Source organism: Chanodichthys erythropterus, chromosome 17, assembly GCF_024489055.1.
Source record: "Chanodichthys erythropterus isolate Z2021 chromosome 17, ASM2448905v1, whole genome shotgun sequence".
NCBI lineage: Eukaryota > Metazoa > Chordata > Actinopteri > Cypriniformes > Xenocyprididae > Chanodichthys > Chanodichthys erythropterus.
This window is the reverse complement of record NC_090237.1, coordinates 24171547-24191662: the sequence shown is the minus strand read 5'-3', so window position 1 is coordinate 24191662 and position 20116 is coordinate 24171547. Positions and strand designations below refer to the sequence as shown.

The 20116-nt window shown below is 44.5% G+C and overlaps 1 protein-coding gene across 4 annotated transcripts in view; it reads right to left on the bottom strand.

Annotated features, from left to right (window-relative positions):
• Nucleotides 1-18822, bottom strand: part of LOC137005401 (NXPE family member 3-like) — a 37695-nt gene extending 18873 nt beyond the window's left edge. For 3 of the 4 annotated variants that reach the window (XR_010892242.1, XM_067366264.1, XM_067366266.1), the window contains exons 1-7: nucleotides 18678-18822; nucleotides 15873-15943; nucleotides 4290-4682; nucleotides 2750-3165; nucleotides 2583-2659; nucleotides 2234-2437; nucleotides 1819-2156 (exon numbers count right to left, since the gene is read on the bottom strand). Coding sequence is in view for 3 of the 4 variants with exons in the window: in XM_067366264.1 (XP_067222365.1) it covers nucleotides 1819-2156; nucleotides 2234-2437; nucleotides 2583-2659; nucleotides 2750-3165; nucleotides 4290-4682; nucleotides 15873-15943; nucleotides 18678-18720 (1542 nt within the window). In the remaining variant the exon portion in view is untranslated. Of the gene's footprint in view, nucleotides 1-1818; nucleotides 2157-2233; nucleotides 2438-2582; nucleotides 2660-2749; nucleotides 3166-4289; nucleotides 4683-15872; nucleotides 15944-16984; nucleotides 17676-18677 lie in introns of those variants that run through there. The other variant, XM_067366265.1, reaches the window with a different exon arrangement.
• Between the last annotated feature and the right edge of the window lie 1294 nt (nucleotides 18823-20116).

Here is a 20116-nt window from a genome sequence, read left to right as displayed (position 1 = left end):
CTTGCAGAGTGATCTTCCCGTTTATTTTATCGGGGGCTCTCTCCTTCGAAACGCAGCGGGAGCTCTCCCAGTCGAATCGCAGTGTGAGCTCCCATTCAGGCGCCGTGGGGGCTCTCCCTTTCTGAATCGCACTGTGATTCTTCATATTCTTAACCATGGAGGCTCTCCCGTTTGGATCGCAGTGTGGGCCCTCCTATCTGAACAAGCTGACTGGAGGTACCAAGGATCGTATGTCCCATAAGGATTGCAGCGGGCCCTCATGTCCTTATGTGATCCAAACCCCCTTGGAAGGACTGTAGCTCTGCGTTTTATCTATATACTGTAGGCTCCCTTTTTCTGCGGCAGGCAGGTTTGCTCTGGATATTAGTGGCCCGTTTTCCCTTTAGGGAAGAGGACCTCCTTCCCCTCTGTTGGCAGCTGGGGGCCCCATGTACTTCTGAATTCATGGGCCCCCATGTTGCAGACGCTGTGGCGGGACGTTCTCCAACCACATACTCAAACATCCAGTCCCAAAAAACACTCCTGCAGGAGTAATTTTAGAAGTCACTGCCGCAGCAGTGCAGCGGCAAGATGCATCCTAGTCAAACTTCTACAAGCCTCATGCTGTTCACACAGCAGCAATGAACGCAAGCTCCCGACGGAGTCTTTTAAATTATACTGCCACAGCAGAAGCCCGCTCATAGCTCCACATGTTGGACATAGTAGGGCGACGCGTTCCAGCCCAGCCTCCGCAGGAGCCTCGTTAAATATCGCTGCCGCAGCAGTGTTCATTCATGACTTTTTAATGACCAATTAATCACAGCTTCCTTGTGGTCCGGCGTAGGAAAGACTAGTGCCACTCGACATCTCAACTCTATTCTTCATACCGCTTTAATCTTTCGCTCCTTTTGGGGGGGTAACAAGCATTAAGCATCTGGGTATCCCGTATACTTTAAATCCTTAAGCATTTTCAACCATGCTAAATCCAACTTGCTGTTCCAAATTTATTCTGCACTCTTTGGGGGGTATATCAGAGCTCGAGTTGAAGATGCTTCATCGAGCCCCTCCTCAGTGGACAGCAAGCCAAATTAGCTAACTTAATACCCTAAAGATTATATGGGCAAACAAACTCGTTAATATACATCATCTGTGCACGAGGTAGGGCCTTAAAAACATCAGCCAATCGTTTACACGATCATCGGATAAACGATTGGCCCTCTGGCTTGTCAATCACTGACGTGACGTTCTTTGTGAAAGACGTGTGCGATGATTGGCCCTCTGGCTTGTCAATCACTGCCATGACGTTCCTTGCGAGAGACGAGCACAGCTGCGCGCTCCAGTAACTTTCCACACTCCACAGGCGCCGCATGCTATGTTTTTGTCAGGAGACAGGAGTAACAACTGCAGATTATGAGTTACCTGCGGTGAGTCCGACATAATGAATCCACTAACACGATACAGAGAATGCCGGTGGTAAACACTTGTGTTCCAATACTCGTGCACAAGTTTTGGGAGGCGTTCCCTTGAAATGAGCTGTGAAGGAGGGGAGTTGTTCTTACGCAGTAACAGTCTTTGGTTTCTCAGTCGACGAAAAGATCCGCTTTAGCACCTTTAAATCATGACATATGTGCTGGAATAACATGATACCATTTTTCTTTTTCATAATTCCCAATTAATGATAGTAAACTGAGGTGATATGTTTAGATGAAGTATATGTGATTAACTGTACATCAATAAATCACAACAATCCTATGCTACAGGTACAGCAATTTATACAGAAGTTTTTTTAAACTACTTTTTGAAGCTTCCGCTTTTAGAGATAAAGGCATATAACGTTACCTTATAGCCAGTGTTGACAGTCTTGATTATAACAGTTGTATCAGGTGCCCGCTGTAACAATGCTAGAACAGCTTTGCGGATCCTCAGCACTCTATGGGTGAAGAAATCCAGAGGGTACGTCGTGAAATGGGGCCCTAGATTGAACATAATGATTGTGTGGGGTCCTCCAGCCAGATCATCAATCTCATTACTGACGTAGTGCAGATTAGCAATTTCTGTTTTCAGAGTGCGCAGAGGAACTCCGTGAGCCCTCCAGTGCAAGTCAATGTTGTTCTCCACATCCACTGCCATGAGCGGCCCTGCCTGATATTGGACATGCAGGTTCATCTGCTTCAGAGCTGAAAAACAGACCCACAATTACTGAATTTATATACTGTATATATTTATGCTTTAAAAAAAAAAGCAATTATCTCACTTGGTACTGCTTTAGTAAAGAATTCAAACCACTGTCTCATAGTCGAGTCTCCCATCATGTAGATGTGTTTGTCTTTCAGGCAATCTGTTGTCATTTGGACTGTAAAATGGCGGGTGCTACAGACAAATGACATCCACACATCATTCAGGTAAAAGCCAGCTGGAACTGGAGTGTGCAAACCAGGACGACATTTCTTTGTAACATCTGCAGGATAAGTAAATGTGTTTTCAAAAATTGGTCTTTGCATTATCTGTCAGAATGTCAGAATAATCTAATTAATTAATTAATTAATAATCTTTGCATCCTTGTACTGCATTATTCTGCTGGGTTAAATTATTGACCAACATACCAATAGTTTCATTTCCATCAGAATGAAAAATTTTGATAATCCTTTTATCTCCTTTGATAAATTTGTTAGTTTGTTTCCTGCCAAAGAGAACATGTTTGTTATACTGCCTTCCATCAATGCCTCAGATAGATTAAATAAACAGTCGATCAAGAGTTTTTAAATCTCACATAAACATCTTCTCCATATTAGTCAGACGGTTTCTATAGCCACCCATAGAGTGGTACACAAGGGCACTGCATGGCAGCGATTTGGGTCTCTGACAGCGCCAAGTTTCTCCAGTGCGGGGATCGTTGTATTCACAGCAGCAATCTCCTGTTCCCATGTGCTCCAGTCCATTCTTGTCCCACTTTACATTACATTTCACTGTTTCACTCAACCTGGTTTTATTTGGTCCTGGTCCCTCATAATATCCATAAAAGAAGACTCTGTCAGAGTCAGTATCTCTGTGATGCTTCAGGACCTGCACAGCTTCACTGGAGTGAATTAGACGCACAGCCACCCGTGCCTCGCCGACCCACGGCAGGAGGAAACGTACAGAGTAGGAGCCATTAAGCAGGTCCATCACCTCCCCAAAAACACTGGCCTGTGACAGAAGAACATTCTCAGTACAACTCTCTCTGACCCAGGGAGATAGTATAACAAGCAGTTTTAATTAAAGGTGCAATATGTAAGAATTTTGCAGTAAAATATACAAAAACCACTAGGCCAGTGTTATATATTTTGTTCACTTGAGTTCTTAAAATATCCCAAATTTTTTTCAACTATTTGTAAATCATGAGAAAATTGCAATTTTAACCAAGGCTCCATGACGTGTGAGGAGTCGCCTGTCAACTGTGTCATACCCGCGTTACCCTTGGTTTCTGGTTTTATTTTGTAGAAACCATGGAAACACCAAAGATGCTTTATATATATCACATGTTTTAATAGACAAAGGAACAACTGTTTTGATATATTCATAGACAGAAAATTAATAGCTCAACACGTTTAGTCTTATTGTTTAAATCTAATTTTCTTGATTTTTTTTTTGCCAGTACCATGCTTTACCATGCCTCAGAGAAAAACACTATTTTGTGAAGTAGCTAACATAGCATAATCAGATGCAGCTTTATTTTTAGTAACAGTAAAGTACAGCATTTTCTCCATCATACAATATGTTTTAAAATTAATTGCCTGCCATTTATCAACACAAGCCATCCAGCATTTAATATGATATTCTAAAATAGATCTAGCTTACCGCAGTGTGTCTCAAACAAGTGCCTCACCGCAGCCACCGAGCGAACACACAGAGTAAGGTTATAACATAATTTTCAACAGACTCAAATGTATCTAATATGATAAACAGCTGCATTACCTCATATTCATGACCAGAAAAGCGGAAGCGGCGCTGGCGACTGTATCATAATAAAAGTTCCGCTGCTTGCGGCGTGTGTTGCGCAATCGCTCCAGCGGCCTCGTTCAGCTCCCACAATACTCGGTCCTGCTCTGCTTCATACTACAATAACATTAATAATCACATCCATGTTGTTCCCGAGTCCTATCCCAATTCTTTTCCACCGACTGATGAGATGAATACCATATATCCCAAGATTCCGCGCTTAAACTTCCTGTCATCAAGCTACGCCTTTGTTTTGAATAGGCCTCTAGCGACCTCTAGCGGCAGAAAATATTACATAGTGCACCTTTAATCTAATGTGGTCAATAACTGACCTTAGTTTTAGACCAGAATAGCTTGGCTTGAAAAAAGTCCCCTCCATAACACTTGGATTTGTTGTCAAAATCCTTCGCGTGCACAATAACATAAAGCTCCTCACCAATTTGATAGCTCTCTTTCAGGTCCTGAATGATGAATTTGGTGTGGTCTGGACTAGTAGTCATGGACATATTTGTTATTTTTCTGTTAGGCCCAGCCCAGTAAACAGCCTGCTGTAACCTGGAGTAGTCATCTAAATTGATTCCTAATTCAGAGTAAAATGAGCTTGACTCTTCTGAACTGAGTACTGAAGGAGAAGTGGAGTTTGTATAGAATCCTGCAAGGTGCTCATACAAAAAGCTGGGTGGAGGGTGTTTCTTCAATTCATTACCTGTATAAGACCATAAAACCTACAAACACAGAAAAGACTGTTATTAATCAAACGTTTTGTCTTTGTACGAATCATGCTTGTTGACTACTAAACTAAAAAAGTCTAGGGTTATGTATATAACCCCGGTTTCCTGATAAGGGAACGAGACCCTGCGTCATAACGTAGATGCTATGGGAACGCCATCAGGCATGACTGAAGTAAACATGGTACTCACCAATTGATAGACAGATGGCAGTTCTATAAGAGAAATGGTTCTAAACAGTACCAAATTAGGGTTTTCCATTTCAGAATGGGTGGTGGTTTGATTTAACTTCGTCCGGAATGCATGTCTGTCTTGTTTGTCCAGTCACGTGCTTCGGCGTGTGGTGTTATGTTGTTTGCGCCATGTGTTCAACTGTCTATTGTTGCCTCGCCCTCTTGTTACCCTGTTAACTCATTATTAATCTCACATGTTAGCTTTGTGTTTTTTGTTACGTGCCAGATCGTGTTAATGCGTTTTGTTTTCATGTTTTTTTTTTTTTTTTTTTTTTTTTGCCGTTCCTAGTTCCCTTTCATGGGAACATCTACGCTGCGTTGCCGCTTTGGGAACGCCTCTACATGATTATGTCTTGAAGCACTTGTGAAATCGAACCAATAGTGTGACGGGACATCAGAGTGGATGACGTCATGGACCAGGAAACTATAAAGCACTCCTGAGAACAAAGAACGCCATCTTCTGTGTCTTCAGCAGTGCTCTGTGTTATCATGTGTCTTATTTGGTGTTGTCTGTCCATTACATATACAGCAAAAACAAAATATCTCTTTGTCTGAGAGCAAAAATATTTCACCAAGCACATTATATATATATATATATATATATATATATATATTATTATTATTATTATTAGCAAAAAAAGACACGTATTATGGTGACAATCAAGCAACAGTTTGTCAAGTGTGTTCCTCCCTGCCCTCGCTTCATCACGGGCAGGGATACACACAAGATGTGTGTTGCTTGCTTGGGAGTGGAGCATGCCCAGGCAGCTCTCGAGAGAGCTTTCTGAGTCTATTGTGAGAAACTTACGCTCCGTACACTCCGTTCACGGCAGGCGTTCTTCGACGAAGAGAAAGAAGGCGCCGTGGCTAGTGTTCCCCAGGGATCGGGTCCCGCTGCTGCCGAGGCACAGCATCGGCTTCATTCCTGGGGTTCACAAATGGATCTGGTGGAGGGGTTAGAGATGCGCCCAGCCCTATCTCGGCCCTCACCCGCCAGACCCAGTGTCTCTTCCTTGGTTGCGGAAGTACACGCTGCGGTTTCTTCACCGAGGTGTGGAGATCGTGACAGAAGCCGGCTCAATTCAAAGTGTACAACCCACAAAACATCTATATATTCCAACATAGTAGGGTTGAAACAGTATGGTTATGGGACGATGCCTCTGGTTGAAGAGACACTTGCGAGCTATCTCTCGCCCGAGTCAGCATCGTCCCTTAAATCCCAGACGCTGCCCACCAGACCATTACGAACAACATCAACACTGGTGGGCAAAGCATATGCCTCAGCAGGTCAGGCTGCCGCATGTTTACATACTATGTCGATCCTGCAAGCCTATCAGGCCGACCTGCTGGGGGAAATTGATGAGAGCGGTGAGGCGAGTTTTGAAATTATTCAGGAGTTACCCAAAGCCACCAATCTATCTCTCCATGCCACCAAGGAGACGGCAAAAACTATTGGACATTCTATGGCAGCCCTGGTAGCCACGGAGAGGCACTTATGGTCAAATCTTTCTGATATCCGCGAAAGAGATAAAAGTGTGCTCTTAGACTCGCCATTGTCTCCCCTGGGCCTCTTCGGTGACTCAGAGGTTCCAGGAAGCCAAAAAATAGTCGGCAGCCTTTCAACGGTTCCTCCCTCTCCGCTCTCTCCCCGCCGAGACTGCTGAGCGGGAGCAGCCTCGGCCATCTACCAGCTCCTCATCTGCGCATAGAGCGCAGCAAAAACAGAGATCTTGGGGACTGGGACGGGCGACACAATTGAAGCCTTCCAAGGGTAAGACACATCTGCGGACTTTCATTATCGCGAGGAAGGCTTCGAAGGCGTCCTGACGCCAGTGGCTCAGGACATCCAAAGGCAGCCCCCTCCGAAGAGGGTCCTGTATTAAAGTCATAAAATGAACCCTTCTTCGGTGCCCTCAGGGGGCCGTTTTGCCAATCCTGCCACCTCGTGTGCTTCAGGGCACAGCGGTCCCCACCGACCCTCCCAGTTCAACGGGGTCCTCCCTACGGTGGTGGGCCCCCAGCAGTCTCTGGTTATGGAACAAGAAGTTATAAGTTATTGTCTTTCTACCTGAGGCCATCATTGACTATGGACATTATCCAGTCTGCTGCTATTTTGTTACTCTTTGATCTTTTTCCCTAATAAACTGTGTATTACGCTGCAAATTGAATTCTTCTTCCGGACGATACAGTCCTATATAGAATTGTTGCTATGTGTAAATAACCTTTAAAGAACCATCTTTTTGCATGATGCCACATGGAGCGCCTGTATGTATAAAAGGATGCCTGCATTAGACAGCATCAGCTTCATAATCTGAAGGAGATGCACAGACATGCCTGAAGCATGACAATGAGACCCAGTGTCTTTTTTCCCTTCTCGGGGAACCGGGTTTATATACATAACCCTAGACGTTCCCTTACGAGGGAACCCTACACTGCGTCATAACATTGACGCTATGGGAACAATATGGATCATAAATTCAGTATCTCTGTTACTCATTTTGTGGAGAAGAGAGCGAGACATGTTCACAAATCCATAAACTCCAAGTCAAGTCTGAAATCTTTCTTCTATTTTTAACAATAGTTCTTTCAGCAATTGTAACTATAGGTGTTTTGAAATATCAAAATGGATTTCTACTTCAAAAATAATAATAAAGCATACAAAGGATGTCGTCATCAGTTCTTCCTCAGTTACGCAAAGCAGAATAATGGTCTCTGGTCATTTGACCAGTTTAATATATTGTCAGGTTAATATATTTTCCATTAAATACAGTATAAAAGGGTTTCAGCACTTTAACCCATTGGAAAGTTGCAGTTAAAGTTAAGATACAGTATTATAGTATACAATTAATCTTTATATCTAAGACACCTTTAGTTTTTTTTTTTTTTATATATAACATGTTCAGATGTGGTCAGGTGTACTCATTTATACTGTGCACTGTACTTATTTTGAACTCAAAGGGGTTAGTTCACCCAAAAATGAAAATAATGTAATTTATTACTCCTCATGTCATTCCACACCCGTAAGACCTTCATTCATCTTCAGAACACAAATTAAGATATTTTTGTTGAAATCCAATGGCTCAGTGAGGTCTGCATAGCCAGCAATGACATTTCCTCTCTCAAGATCCATTAATGTACTAAAGACATATTTAAATCAGTTCATGTGAGTACAGTGGTTCAATATTAATATTATAAAGCGACGAGAATAATTTTGGTGAGCCAAAAAATGATATAACGACTTTCAAAACACCGCTTCATGAAGCTTCGGAGTGTTATGAATCTTTTGTGTTGAATCATGATTCGGATCACATGTCAAACTGCCAAACTGCTGAAACAAGACTTTATCACTCAGAACCGCTGATTTGAAAGATTCACTTTCACGGGTATAAGGTTGGAAAAACACGGGTTACGGGTTGCCTGGAACGTGGCATTAATGGAATTATACCGCCATACTGGAAGTGGGCGGAGTAACCGTCTCACTCGGATGTGGGTGGAGTTAGTGACAAACAAACAATCATGGCAGAAGAAGACAACATCAGGAAAAGTTTCTTTGTGTTTTGTTTTTAATCAATCAAGTTTATTTGTTGTGTATTTAATCGATCGGTAACAGTTAACATGACATTAACATTTTTGTAAATGGGCTTTGCTATGAAGTCACTTTATTGCATCTTTTGATATTTAACAACTTCAGACTTGTTTCACGCTGTTTGGTTACATATTCATGGTTTGTGGTTTTACTTTGTTGTGGCAACTGTATTTTATTCCATTGGTTACATTTTACAATACTGACCAATGTTTATGTGGATTTTTAGAGGCATATTAGGATTCGGAGACGCTCAGCTTTACTTCATTTACAGCGATGCAAAACATGCTGCAACAATTTCCACTGCCCGGTGTTCTTAAACCGACCACGTCAAAAAATTCACATCAAAAAGGCTGTTGTCCATGGAGGTATGAACTTTTCATTTATATTGTGAATTTATAATGTTGCTTTTGCAATGCAGTAAATGGTAATTTTAATTTTAGAGCTTGTTTCTCTTATGCAACTTTTATGGTTATACATTCAAGTTTTTCTGTTTGATTTTACAATGCAGTAAATCGTTTTTAAAAATGTATGAACTTCTCTTTTAGAATGAAAAACAAACATGAGGGCTTTTCATACTTCAAATAGTTTACCGTGGGGAATTGTTAACCCCAGGTAAACAGAATCCTGGGTTCCCTTTCAGTCGGTCACGTTCGACGTACGTCAGTAGTGACCGACGAATTGGGATATCGCTTAGAGAGCCCTATCATCTTCGTGTAAACTAAAACAAGCCAATGGAATTGCCGTGCGATATTTGCATAATGCGCACCGCCCCCGACAGGTGTATATAAATAGGAAGCAGATGCATATCGCACTCTGTCTTTCGCTTCGGAGCCATTCACTGGTGTCCTGTTTAGAAGACTCCTTTCTTCGTTGTTTTTGTTCTAAAACACTGCCTCAGAAGAGGATCTGCAGCGAGCTTTCGGTGCTGGTGAAGAGGGCACGTTCAGCGAGGTCGCGAGTGTCCGAGGAACTGAGCTATAAGCTCTAAACTGCTGTTTTCACAGCAACACAAAGAGTGTGTGTGAGGTAGCGATTTGGGCCGTCGCGGTGCTGAGGTCGAGGCTCTCCTTCCTGAAGTCTCAGGAAGCGGGGGTCCCCTCTCCTATGCCGCGTTCGACCGTTTTTTCCGGCCCCGGGAACCGGAATGACGGTACGGCACTGTATAGAAAGGGCGACCTGAGGATAACGGTCAGAGCTTCCCCGCCGAGCGGAAATGCTCCTCGGGCCCCTGCCGCCTCAGCAGCACCGCAGCCCATCTTGCCGCCGTTGGTTTCCGCTGGGCCCTCTTCGGACTGTCCAGCCGTTACCTTTGGTGCGCCGGCAGCGGATCGGATGTCGATCACAGCATCGGAAGGTGAGCCAGAGTCCTCGGGGGAAGACCCAGACGCGCTGCCGCCCTCCGGGACGGTAGCGTGGTCCGAGTCGGATCCTGAGTTGATGGCTGTGCTCTCCCGGGCCGCCTTGTGTGTCGGGCTCGAGTGGAACCCTCCACCCTGTCCCGGCCCATCTCGGTTGGATGATTGGTACTTGGGGGGGGGGTCGCGCTGGCCAAACCCAGCGTCCCGCCCCAATGCCTTTCTTCCTGGAAGTGCATGACGAGGTGACCAGGTCTTGGCAAACACCGTATAGTGTTCGTTCGAGGCCTGGCCCCACGTCCGCCTTCACCTCCCTGGACGGCGGGGCAGCCAGGGGATACGCGAGGATCCCGCCAGTCGAGCGGTCTGTTGCAATGCAACTGTGTCCAACGGCCGCTGGCTGGCGTGATGAGCCGCGTCTCCCGTCCCGGGCCTGTAAATTCTCAGCCGGTCTGACTGAGAAAGCTTACAGTTCCTGTGGACAGGCTGCCTCTGCCCTGCATTCAATGGCGCTTTTGCAGGTCTACCAGGCAAAAGCACTGTCAGAAATGCCCCAGGAAGGTCCTGACCAATAGCTGCTGGGGGAGCTGCGCGCTGCCACCGACCTCGCCCTCCGGGCGACGAAGGTGACAACACGCGCTGTTGGTCATGCGATGTCTACCTTGGTAGTCCAGCAACGCCATCTCTGGCTGACCTTGGTGAACATGCGGGATGCCGATAAGCAAAGGTTCCTAAATTCCCCCGTGTCCCCGGTCGGCCTATTCGGCGACGCGGTGGAGAGCTTCGCCCATCAGTTCTCCGCCGCACAGAAGCAGGCTGAGGCTATCAGTCACGTCATGCCACGGCGGTCCGCTGCTGCCTCCACCCAGCCGCCCGTGGCTCAGCCTCAGCCCGCTCGTCGCCGAGGGCGCCCGCCTGCATCGTCCTCCGCCCCTGCTAAGACGGCAAAGCAGCAGCCTACACCAGCCAGACAGCAGGGTGTCGGTCGCGGGCGTGGTGCCCAGCCCATCTCCGCTAAGCCCGGTGGTAAATGCAAGAGCAAAACACGGCACTGAGACGGGCAACCTGGAGGGGAAGGATCTTGCTCTTCGGGAGAGTTTTCCACCATCTCTCCCACCCCCGGAGGAGGGCCGGGGGGAATTTGTGTTTGTCTGTCCTCCGCCGCTGGCTCTCCGGAGTCCAGCGGTACCCACTTTTTCACAAAAAGAGCAGTTTCCTCAAACTCCAGGTCACAACAAGGTGTGTCTGCCAGTGTGCCAGGCCCCGCCTCGCCGCTGGCAGCTCCCTCCCCATTCGCCAGCAGGCGGCAGTGTGATGGCGCAGACCGCATCCCGTGCGCTGTCTCCCATGCACACTGCTGCCTCGCAGAGTCCGACCCCACTCCGGGCCGCCCCCAAGCCGTCCGAGTCGGGTCCCTCTCTGCCTTGCTGCCCCACCCCCGGTGCGTCTGTGGTGCCTTTGGTCCCGCTGGCTCAGTGTCTGGAAGCGTGGATCACGCTCCCCAGCCTGTCCAGTTGGTTCATTCGTACTATCAGACTCGGCTATGCGATTCAGTTCGCCCGGCGTCCCCCGGTCTTCAGGGCTGTCCACTTCACTCCGGTGTCGTTGGACAGTGCACCTGTTCTCCGGGTGGAGATTGCTGTCCTCCTGGCGAAGGATACAATCAAGCCGGTCCCTCCAGCCGATATGAAGTTGGGGTTCTACAGCCCCTACTTCATTGTACCGAAAAAGGGTGGTGGGCTACGGCCAATCCTAGACCGTCCCCAGGATTGGTTTGCAGCAATAGACCTGAAGGACGCGTACTTTCATGTCTCGATTCTGCCTCGACACAGACCCTTCCTAGGTCGGTCTGCGTTCGAGGGTCAGGCATGTCAGTACAAAGTCCTACCCGACATGGTTGTAGCTCCCAGCCGGTTGGGTCTTCAGGTCAACTGGGACAAGAGCAAACTCGCCCCCGGGTAGAGGATCTCTTGTCTCGGTCTCGAGCTAGACTCGGTCGCAGTTGGTGTTGAACTGCCTGAGCTCGCTCAAGTGCAGGACAGCGGCTCCACTGAAGGTTTTTCAGAGGTTCCTGGGGCATATGGCATCTGCAGCCGCGGTAACGCCGCTCGGATTGCTTCATGTGAGACCGCTTCAACACTGGCTCCGCGGCCGGGTCCCGAGATGGGCGTGGCAGTGCGGCACGCTCTGTGTCCCCGTGACACCGAGCTGCCGTCGCACCCTTGTCCGGTGGTTGGACCCTTCGTTCCTGTGGGCCGGAGTACCCCTCGAACGAGTGTCCAGGCACGCTGTGGTCTCCACAGATGCCTCTGCCACGGGATGGGGGGCCACGTACAACGGGCATGCAGTGACAGGTCTTTGGACGGGGCCTCAGCTGCATTGGCATACCAATTGCCTCGAGTTGCTAGCGGTACGTCTTGCGCTGGCCCGCTTCAAGAAGCGGTTGTCAGGCAAGCACGTTCTAGTCCGCTCACACAGCACTGCGGCCGTTGCGTACACCAACCGTCAAGGTGGTCTACGCTTCCGTCGCATGTCGCAACTCGCCCGCCATCTCTTGTTGTGGAGTCAGAAGGATCTGAGGTCCCTTCGGGCCACTCGTGTCTCAGGTGTGCTCAACCGTACAGCCGACGAGCTGTCACGGCAGCATCCACTTGCGGGCGAGTGGCGGCTCCACCCCCAGGCGGTCCAGCTGATGTGGCAGCATTTCGGCGAGGCCCAGGTAGACCTGTTTGCCTCCCTGGAAACTGCCCACTGCCAATGGTTTTACTCCCTGACCGGCGGCACGCTCGGCACGGATGCCCTGGCACACAGCTGGCCCCCGGGTCTGCGCAAATATGCGTTTTCCCCAGTGAGTCTTCTCGCACAACTCCTGTGCAAGGTCAGGGAGGACGGGGAGCAGGTTCTGTTAGTGGCTCCGTACTGGCCCACTCGGACCTGGTTCTCAGACCTCATTCTCCTCGAGACAGCCCCTCCCTGGCCGATTCCTCTGAGGAAGGACCCCCTGACTCAGAGACGGGGCACCCTGTGGCACCCGCGTCCCGATCTATGGAACCTCCACGTGTGGCCCCTGGACGTGATGCGGAGGTTCTGAGTGATCTCCCGCAAGCGGTCGTAGACACCATCACTTCCGCTAGAGCTCCTTCCACTAGGAGTCTCTATGCGTTGAAGTGGAACCTGTTCGTCGAATGGTGCGCCTCTCGCCGAGAGGACCCCTGATCATGTTCGGTCGGATCCGTGCTTTCCTTTCTGCAAGATGGGTTGGAGCGAAGGCTGTCTCCCTCCACTCTCAAGGTGTATGTTGCCGCTATTGCCGCACATCACCATGCAGTTGAGGGTAAGTCCCTGGGGAAACACGATCTGATCGTCAGATTCCTGAGGGGGGCCAGGAGACTGAATCCTCCTCGCCCTTCCTCCGTACCCTCTTGGGATCTGACCCTGGTTCTCACAGCTCTCCGGGGTCATCCCTTTGAACCTTTGCAATCAGTCGACCTGAAACTAATGTCTCTTAAGACGGTTCTTCTGGTTGCATTGGCTTCCCTGAAGAGGGTAGGGGATCTGCATGCATTTTCGGTCGACGAAACGTGCCTAGAATTCGGGCCCGGTGATTCTCACGTCATCCTGAGACCCCGGCCTGGATACGTGCCCAAGGTTCCTACCACTCCCTTCAGAGATCAGGTAGTGAACCTGCAAGCGCTGCCCTCGGAGGAGGCAGACCCAGCCCTAGCTTTGCTCTGTCCCGTCCGCGCTCTGCGCGTTTACGTGGATAAAACGCGAAGCTTCAGGACCTCAGATCAGCTCTTCATCTGTTACGGAGGCCAGCAGAAGGGAAAGGCTGTCTCCAAGCAGAGGATGGCCCACTGGATAGTGGATGCCATCGCCTTGGCGTACGAATCCCAGGGCGTGCCTTGCCCGCTCGGGTTGAGAGCCCACTCCACCAGAGGGGTGGCCTCTTCCTGGGCGCTGGCTCATGGCGCCTCGCTGACAGATATCTGTAGAGCTGCGGGCTGGGCGACACCAAACACGTTCGCTAGGTTTTATAGCCTACGTGTAGAGCCGGTATCCTCACGTGTACTCGCATCCACTAGTCGGTAGACGTGTTGTACCCACTCTAAGTGTCGGCTTGCAATGCCATTCCCGCCACTGGCCGGATACGTGCATACTTTCACTCCAGTCGTGTTCCCCGCTTGGCGAACCCTGTCGAGTTCCTCCGCCTCCCCCTTCGGCTCGGACATTGCGGAGTGTCTGATGCCAGGCCTACATCCGTCGCTGACGCTGTCTGTTGGCTGGGGCCCATATGTCGTGACCCCTCTACGTGAGCGGTCCCATATGTGTAATTTTCCACGGTTTAAAACTCCCTACGGGCCGAGTCCGTGTCTTTCCCTTAGCAGAGCCAGCTCTGCTGTCACCTGTCAGATGAGTCTCCCCCTACCAGGTGGAGCCATCCCAGGGACTCCATATGCGTACTGCCCCCCGGGCCAGTCCATATGTGTATTTCCCACGTAAACTCCTCCCCCATTGGGTAGGTAGTGGTCTCCGCAGCGTCCCTTACGAGTTCGCTTCCCCAGTGTGTCTAGTTTACTTAGTGGGTATTGGTTAGACAGCAGTAGACTCTCTCGGTGTAAGCTCGCCCCCTTCACCGCCAGCCGGTGCTATGGGCGGCTGAGCTTGCGCTGGGCACTGGAAGGGGTTTCGTAACTGTGGCGCTTTAGTTGGGATCCCAATTCGTCGGTCACTACTAACGTACGCCGAACGTGACCGACTGAAAGGGAATGTCTCGGTCACGTGTGTAACCCTCGTTCCCTGAAGGAGGGAACGGAGACGTACGTCCCGTCGCCACAGTTTCTGTACCCTCGCTGTAGCACGGACACCAGTTGTCTCCTCAGCGAAAAACAGAGTGCGATTGCATCTGCTTCCAATTTATATACACCTGTCGGGGGCGGTGCGCATTATTCAAATATCGCACGCCAATTCCATTGGCTTGTTTTAGTTTACACGAAGATGATAGGGCTCTCTAAGCGATATCCCAATTCGTCGGTCACTACTGACGTACGTCTCCGTTCCCTCCTTCAGGGAACAAGGGTTACACACGTAACCGAGACGTTATCTTGATTCACAGTTCACACTGATCATCATTTACCTGGGGTTAACAATTAATCCTGAGTATTCATACGAAGAATTTCACACTGTACATTACTAAACCCTGGGTTAACGTCCTTATTTGCAGTGTCAGTGTCACTGATTTAATGAGAAAGCACACAGTATGTTGTTTACATAAATGCTCCGGCACATCCTCATTATACATATAGCCAACTTCACTATCAAGTTTATCCTGAATGGACATTTTATACTATAAAAGAATTAAACAGTATTTTCTGCAAAGTTGTGGCATTTTCTGTCAGCATTTGTTGTTTTTTTCTCTCCAACACTGAATTTTCTATTTATATACAATGCTTGGAACGTTACTTTACCCACGGTTCTGGGTTAAGTGCAGTGTGAAAAAACATATGAATTGCTTGCCTTTTTAAAAAAAATTAAACTGAACATGATTGATTAATTTCATTAGTGACAAGGTATGATTTATGTCTCCGATATGTAAACATGAGAAAACAAGAGTGACAAAACTTTATTATACATGCTATGCTACATCCTGACGATAACACAAAGTATTGTTAAATACACTTCCAACATTTCATGCCATTTGTTTGTATCCTTCTCTCATGAAGGAGCCATAGATCACAGAAGACCAGTGCGCTGCACTTGAATGGCTGCACAACAATGGAGAGTAAATGGAGATCAGCTCAGTGCAAGTGACAAGGATTATGTAAGCTATATATAGGCTACAGTGCAAACTATATGCATTATTTATAACAAGCAAATAGTAAAGTGCTACAATAGCCGTTGGAGCAACACAGAAAAAGGTTTACAGTGCTTTAACAGCAGCTATAGCCTAACTAATGTTAACAAATGAAACCTTATTATAAAGTGTTAGCAAAACATTGTTTCATGAACTTACCAGAAAACACACCATTGCCAGTAGATACAGCCCAATAAAGAACTTCAGTAAACGAGATCTTTCCCTGTGAACTATAAAAGCAATATTACAAAATATACTTTGGTTATGAACAAATTAATGTATTTTCCACTGGTGCAATAATTATATAGCTACACATTTGTTAAATAAAAATAAAGAGTCAGCAGAAATACTACTGTATAGTATACTTAAAATTAACGCTGTAAAGTGAAAGTAATTTACTGTACCAATGTAACACAACAATCACAACTAATCTGATGCTTAACCCTCTGGTTCTTCAGTCATTTTTGGCCAAACAAATTTACGTTTTGATTTAATTGTTTCACGCACACAAATTATGGACATTATTTAAAAAGGTTAAATGGTCCTGAAAAAAATAGGCTTTTGTATTGTTCGATATCAAAAATGACCACATTAGAAATTAATGGGAGATGAATTTCATCTATTGGAAATGTTTGTGTACAATTCTTACTGAAAGCTTATTTATTTTTAGAACAATTTTGGAACAAAACTACATTTAGATTTATGGCTTTGATTTTCTCTCTGTCTTAGAGTAAAATGTATTTGGGAAAATATAGTCTATATTTCATATACAAATTGAAAATGATATTTTTGGGCTTTTTTTCATAACAATATGTAAAATTTTATAGCTTTTTTCGAGTTCACTTAAAAAAAAAATCACTTAGCAATAATCTGCTGAGTGGTATCTTTAAAATGTACGGAGCCTAGGAAGCATTTTATGGGAGAGAACAGCATCAATAATTTTTTGCACCAGCCGCCACTGATATATGCTCCAGGGTAAAAAAAATAGGATAAATGCTCCTCTGCCGCCATGTCCTTCATTTAAAAAAAAAAAAAAAAGTTTTGTTTGCATTGAACGTTTTCCTTCATCTTTAACCTTTTAGTTTTACGAATCATCACATTAAAAATAATATTAAAATTGAATAATATTTAGAGCTTATACGTGCTGGAAAAAGTGTACTTTAAAAAGTCCTTGAAAAGTGCTTGAATTTCACTCTTAAAAGTTTGCATGAACCCTGAAATTAAAGGAACTCATTTTCCAGCTCCCCTAGAGTTAAACAGTTGAGTTTTACCATTTTCAAATCCATTCAGCTGATCTCCGGGTCTGGCGGTGCACTTTTAGCATAGCTTAGCATAGTTCATTTGAATCTGATTAGACCGTTAGCATCTCGCTCAAAAAAGAGTTTAAAACTATTAAAACTTGACTCTTCTGTAGTTACATCGTGTACTAAAACTGACGGAAAATGAAAAGTTGCGATCATTTTCTAGGCCAATATGGCTAGGTAGCCTACTATATTCTCATTCCGACGTAATAATCAAGGAACTTTGCTGCCGTACCATGGGTGCAGCAGTGCAATTATAGCTTTTACGCAGCGTCTCTCACAAATGTCTCCATGGTTGCAAGGCAAGCTCCTTGTGCAAGCGTAATATACGCCGGAACGAGAGTACAGTTAGCCATATCGGCCTAGAAAATTTTAGTCACTACTATTATGAAATAATGTCACTGATTGAACCCACTCCCTATCACTCCTTTCACATAGCTGTGTGTTTTTGAAAATGTTGGTTTAATTATTAACTCACTCGGCTTGTGAACGAACTTAGGTGTGATTTAGGTTGTCATTTGTTGAAATAAATACAAAAAAATACAAAAAATAAAACAAAAAATACAGTGTGTCGGTGTCTTGTCATAGACTGTAAAAAACGGTGTCTGTCCACTGCCCCATTCTCCTCCGTGCCCATGGGAAAGTGAATATTTACCAAGACAACATTAAAACTACAGTTATATTTACACCCTTCCAACAAAGAAATCGACTTCTGTCAGCTTGTTAAACACATTTATTTATTTGGAAATTTTCTACCATAAAGCTGAAGCAGTGTAGGCTACACTGTTTTCAGTAGAGATCAACATTGTAAACAGAATTCTACAAAACTGAAGTAAAAACACCAAATGATCCATTCAATGGGATAAAATATATCCTCTTCCTTGCAAAAGATGCCATGAAGAATGTGAATATTTAACCAAGTCAAAAACAAAAAAGGTAAGCAGGTATATCCATATTCATTTCAGTCTCAGCAGACGCAAAACGCTATAAAAGGTGACAACATAAACGATACAAGTTACCTAAACGATAAAAGCTCATTGTGATAGCTCGGTTTGATAGAGTTGAGCAACCATAAATGACTCAAAACATGAATTTAGAATTTGTGATAGGAAATAGAGAAATCACTGCTTGCCCTCCGGCCGCATTTCGCGTGCAGCAATGACGTCATGTGCAAACAACCTATTAACAAAATATTTTAGTTTGTCATATATATATATGTATTAGATCTGATTTATTTGTATATATATATATATATATATATATATATATATATATATATATATATATATATATATATATATATATATACAAATCAGATCTAATCATAATATATATATAGGCCTATATATATATATATATATATATATATATATATATATATATATATATATATATATATATATATATATATATATTATGATTAGATCTGATTTTACCAAGATTTTTCCTTCTTTCGGGGTAAATAAAGAAAGAAGTAGGCTATACACTGTATATACAAAGCCACATATTTGTACCAGCCATGTATGAAATTAACGTAGAACAAAGAAATTCTCTGAACCCTAGATTTACACAAACTGAGAAAGTCATAAACGGAAAGTCAACCTAACGGTTGTGCCCCGCTCTCCTCTATCCCTTGGGCTATGAAGTATCAGAAATAACTTACAGTGTTCTTCCTGAGTTTCACGGTCCGTTTTAATTGAAGGCATATTTTTAAAGCATGTAATTGTAAAGTCCAAAGACGATGTTTTGAGTCTATCTGTCGTCTTCTGTTTTTTAAGGCTGTTCCACCTATGGGCTACACGTGTCGCACCGCCACATATTTACTCTGATTGGCTCGGTTGTCTTTCATAGGCATAGCCTACATAATAGGAAATGTTTTCGGAGCAGAGCTGTCAAGACTTTTCTTTCTTTCTATCTTTCTTTCTTTCTTTCTTTCTTTCTTTAATTAATTAAATTTTCAAGTAAAAACAATTAACATTCAATCCATCAACACATTGAAAGTTGAATTTAACAATTAAAAGAGAACAATATAGAGTATTGACAAAGTAAACAGATAATAATTAAATAAATAAATTACACAAAATTACACACACGCACAAACACACAAAAAAACTTTACTTTCGCTATGACTCAGGTAGGGGATAGAAAGATCTCATTTAAACATTGTATGTCTATTCACATGTGACTTTATAATCATATTTAATATCTGGAATGTTTTAATTGCTATTTTGTTTCTTTTAAATTTACATAGGGAATGTTTTAATTCAGAGCAAAACACAATAAAATTTGGTTTCGAAGCTGTAAATTTAGACTAGTGGATAGGGCCATTTCCTAGCATGCACAGGATTTTGACTGCATTATCTAAAGGAACAGAACCAGTGAAAGCAGAAATAAGACCATTTCTTCTGTAATATCAAAAAGGGTATTAAATGATGTAAAAATCAAAACTGAAATCTCTGTCCAAAATGATATTGTGATGGATTAATTTTCAGATCCACAAAAAGAACATTCTGGTTGAATATCCATAAACTTACATAAAAAAATTACTTACTGGGGTAGAAATTGTGAAGGATTTTAAAGTGAATTTCTTTAACCTTATTAGGTATTACAAAGTTCTTATGAGGAAGGATAAACCTGTTTCCATAAAGCAATTGCTTTAGGAGCAATACTGCTTGTAGAGATTAATATTTTTCTTATATGAACATTACATTTTTTTATCTAACAAATCAACTCTGCCTATCATTAAACAAGGAGTTTCTTCCTTTAAAGCAGTGTAATGTAAGGATGATTTAATAAGATGTAAAAGATGTGATATACCATTAATTATCCTCTAAAACTCTATACGAGTAATATTAATATCGTTTTCCTTAATGAATTTTTCATAACTAATCAGATTTCCACAGGTCTCTATGAATTTGGAGATAAAGATAATATTCTTTTCAAAACATTCTTTGTTAAATAGGGTCCTATTTTTATACAAAACATATTTATTCCATACAATACATTTATGCAGTGAAAAATTATGCTTAAAAGCCAATTTCCATGAATCCAGTGGCTGAAAATTTGCTAACTTGATTGGCAATTTGTTACAGTTAAAGTTAC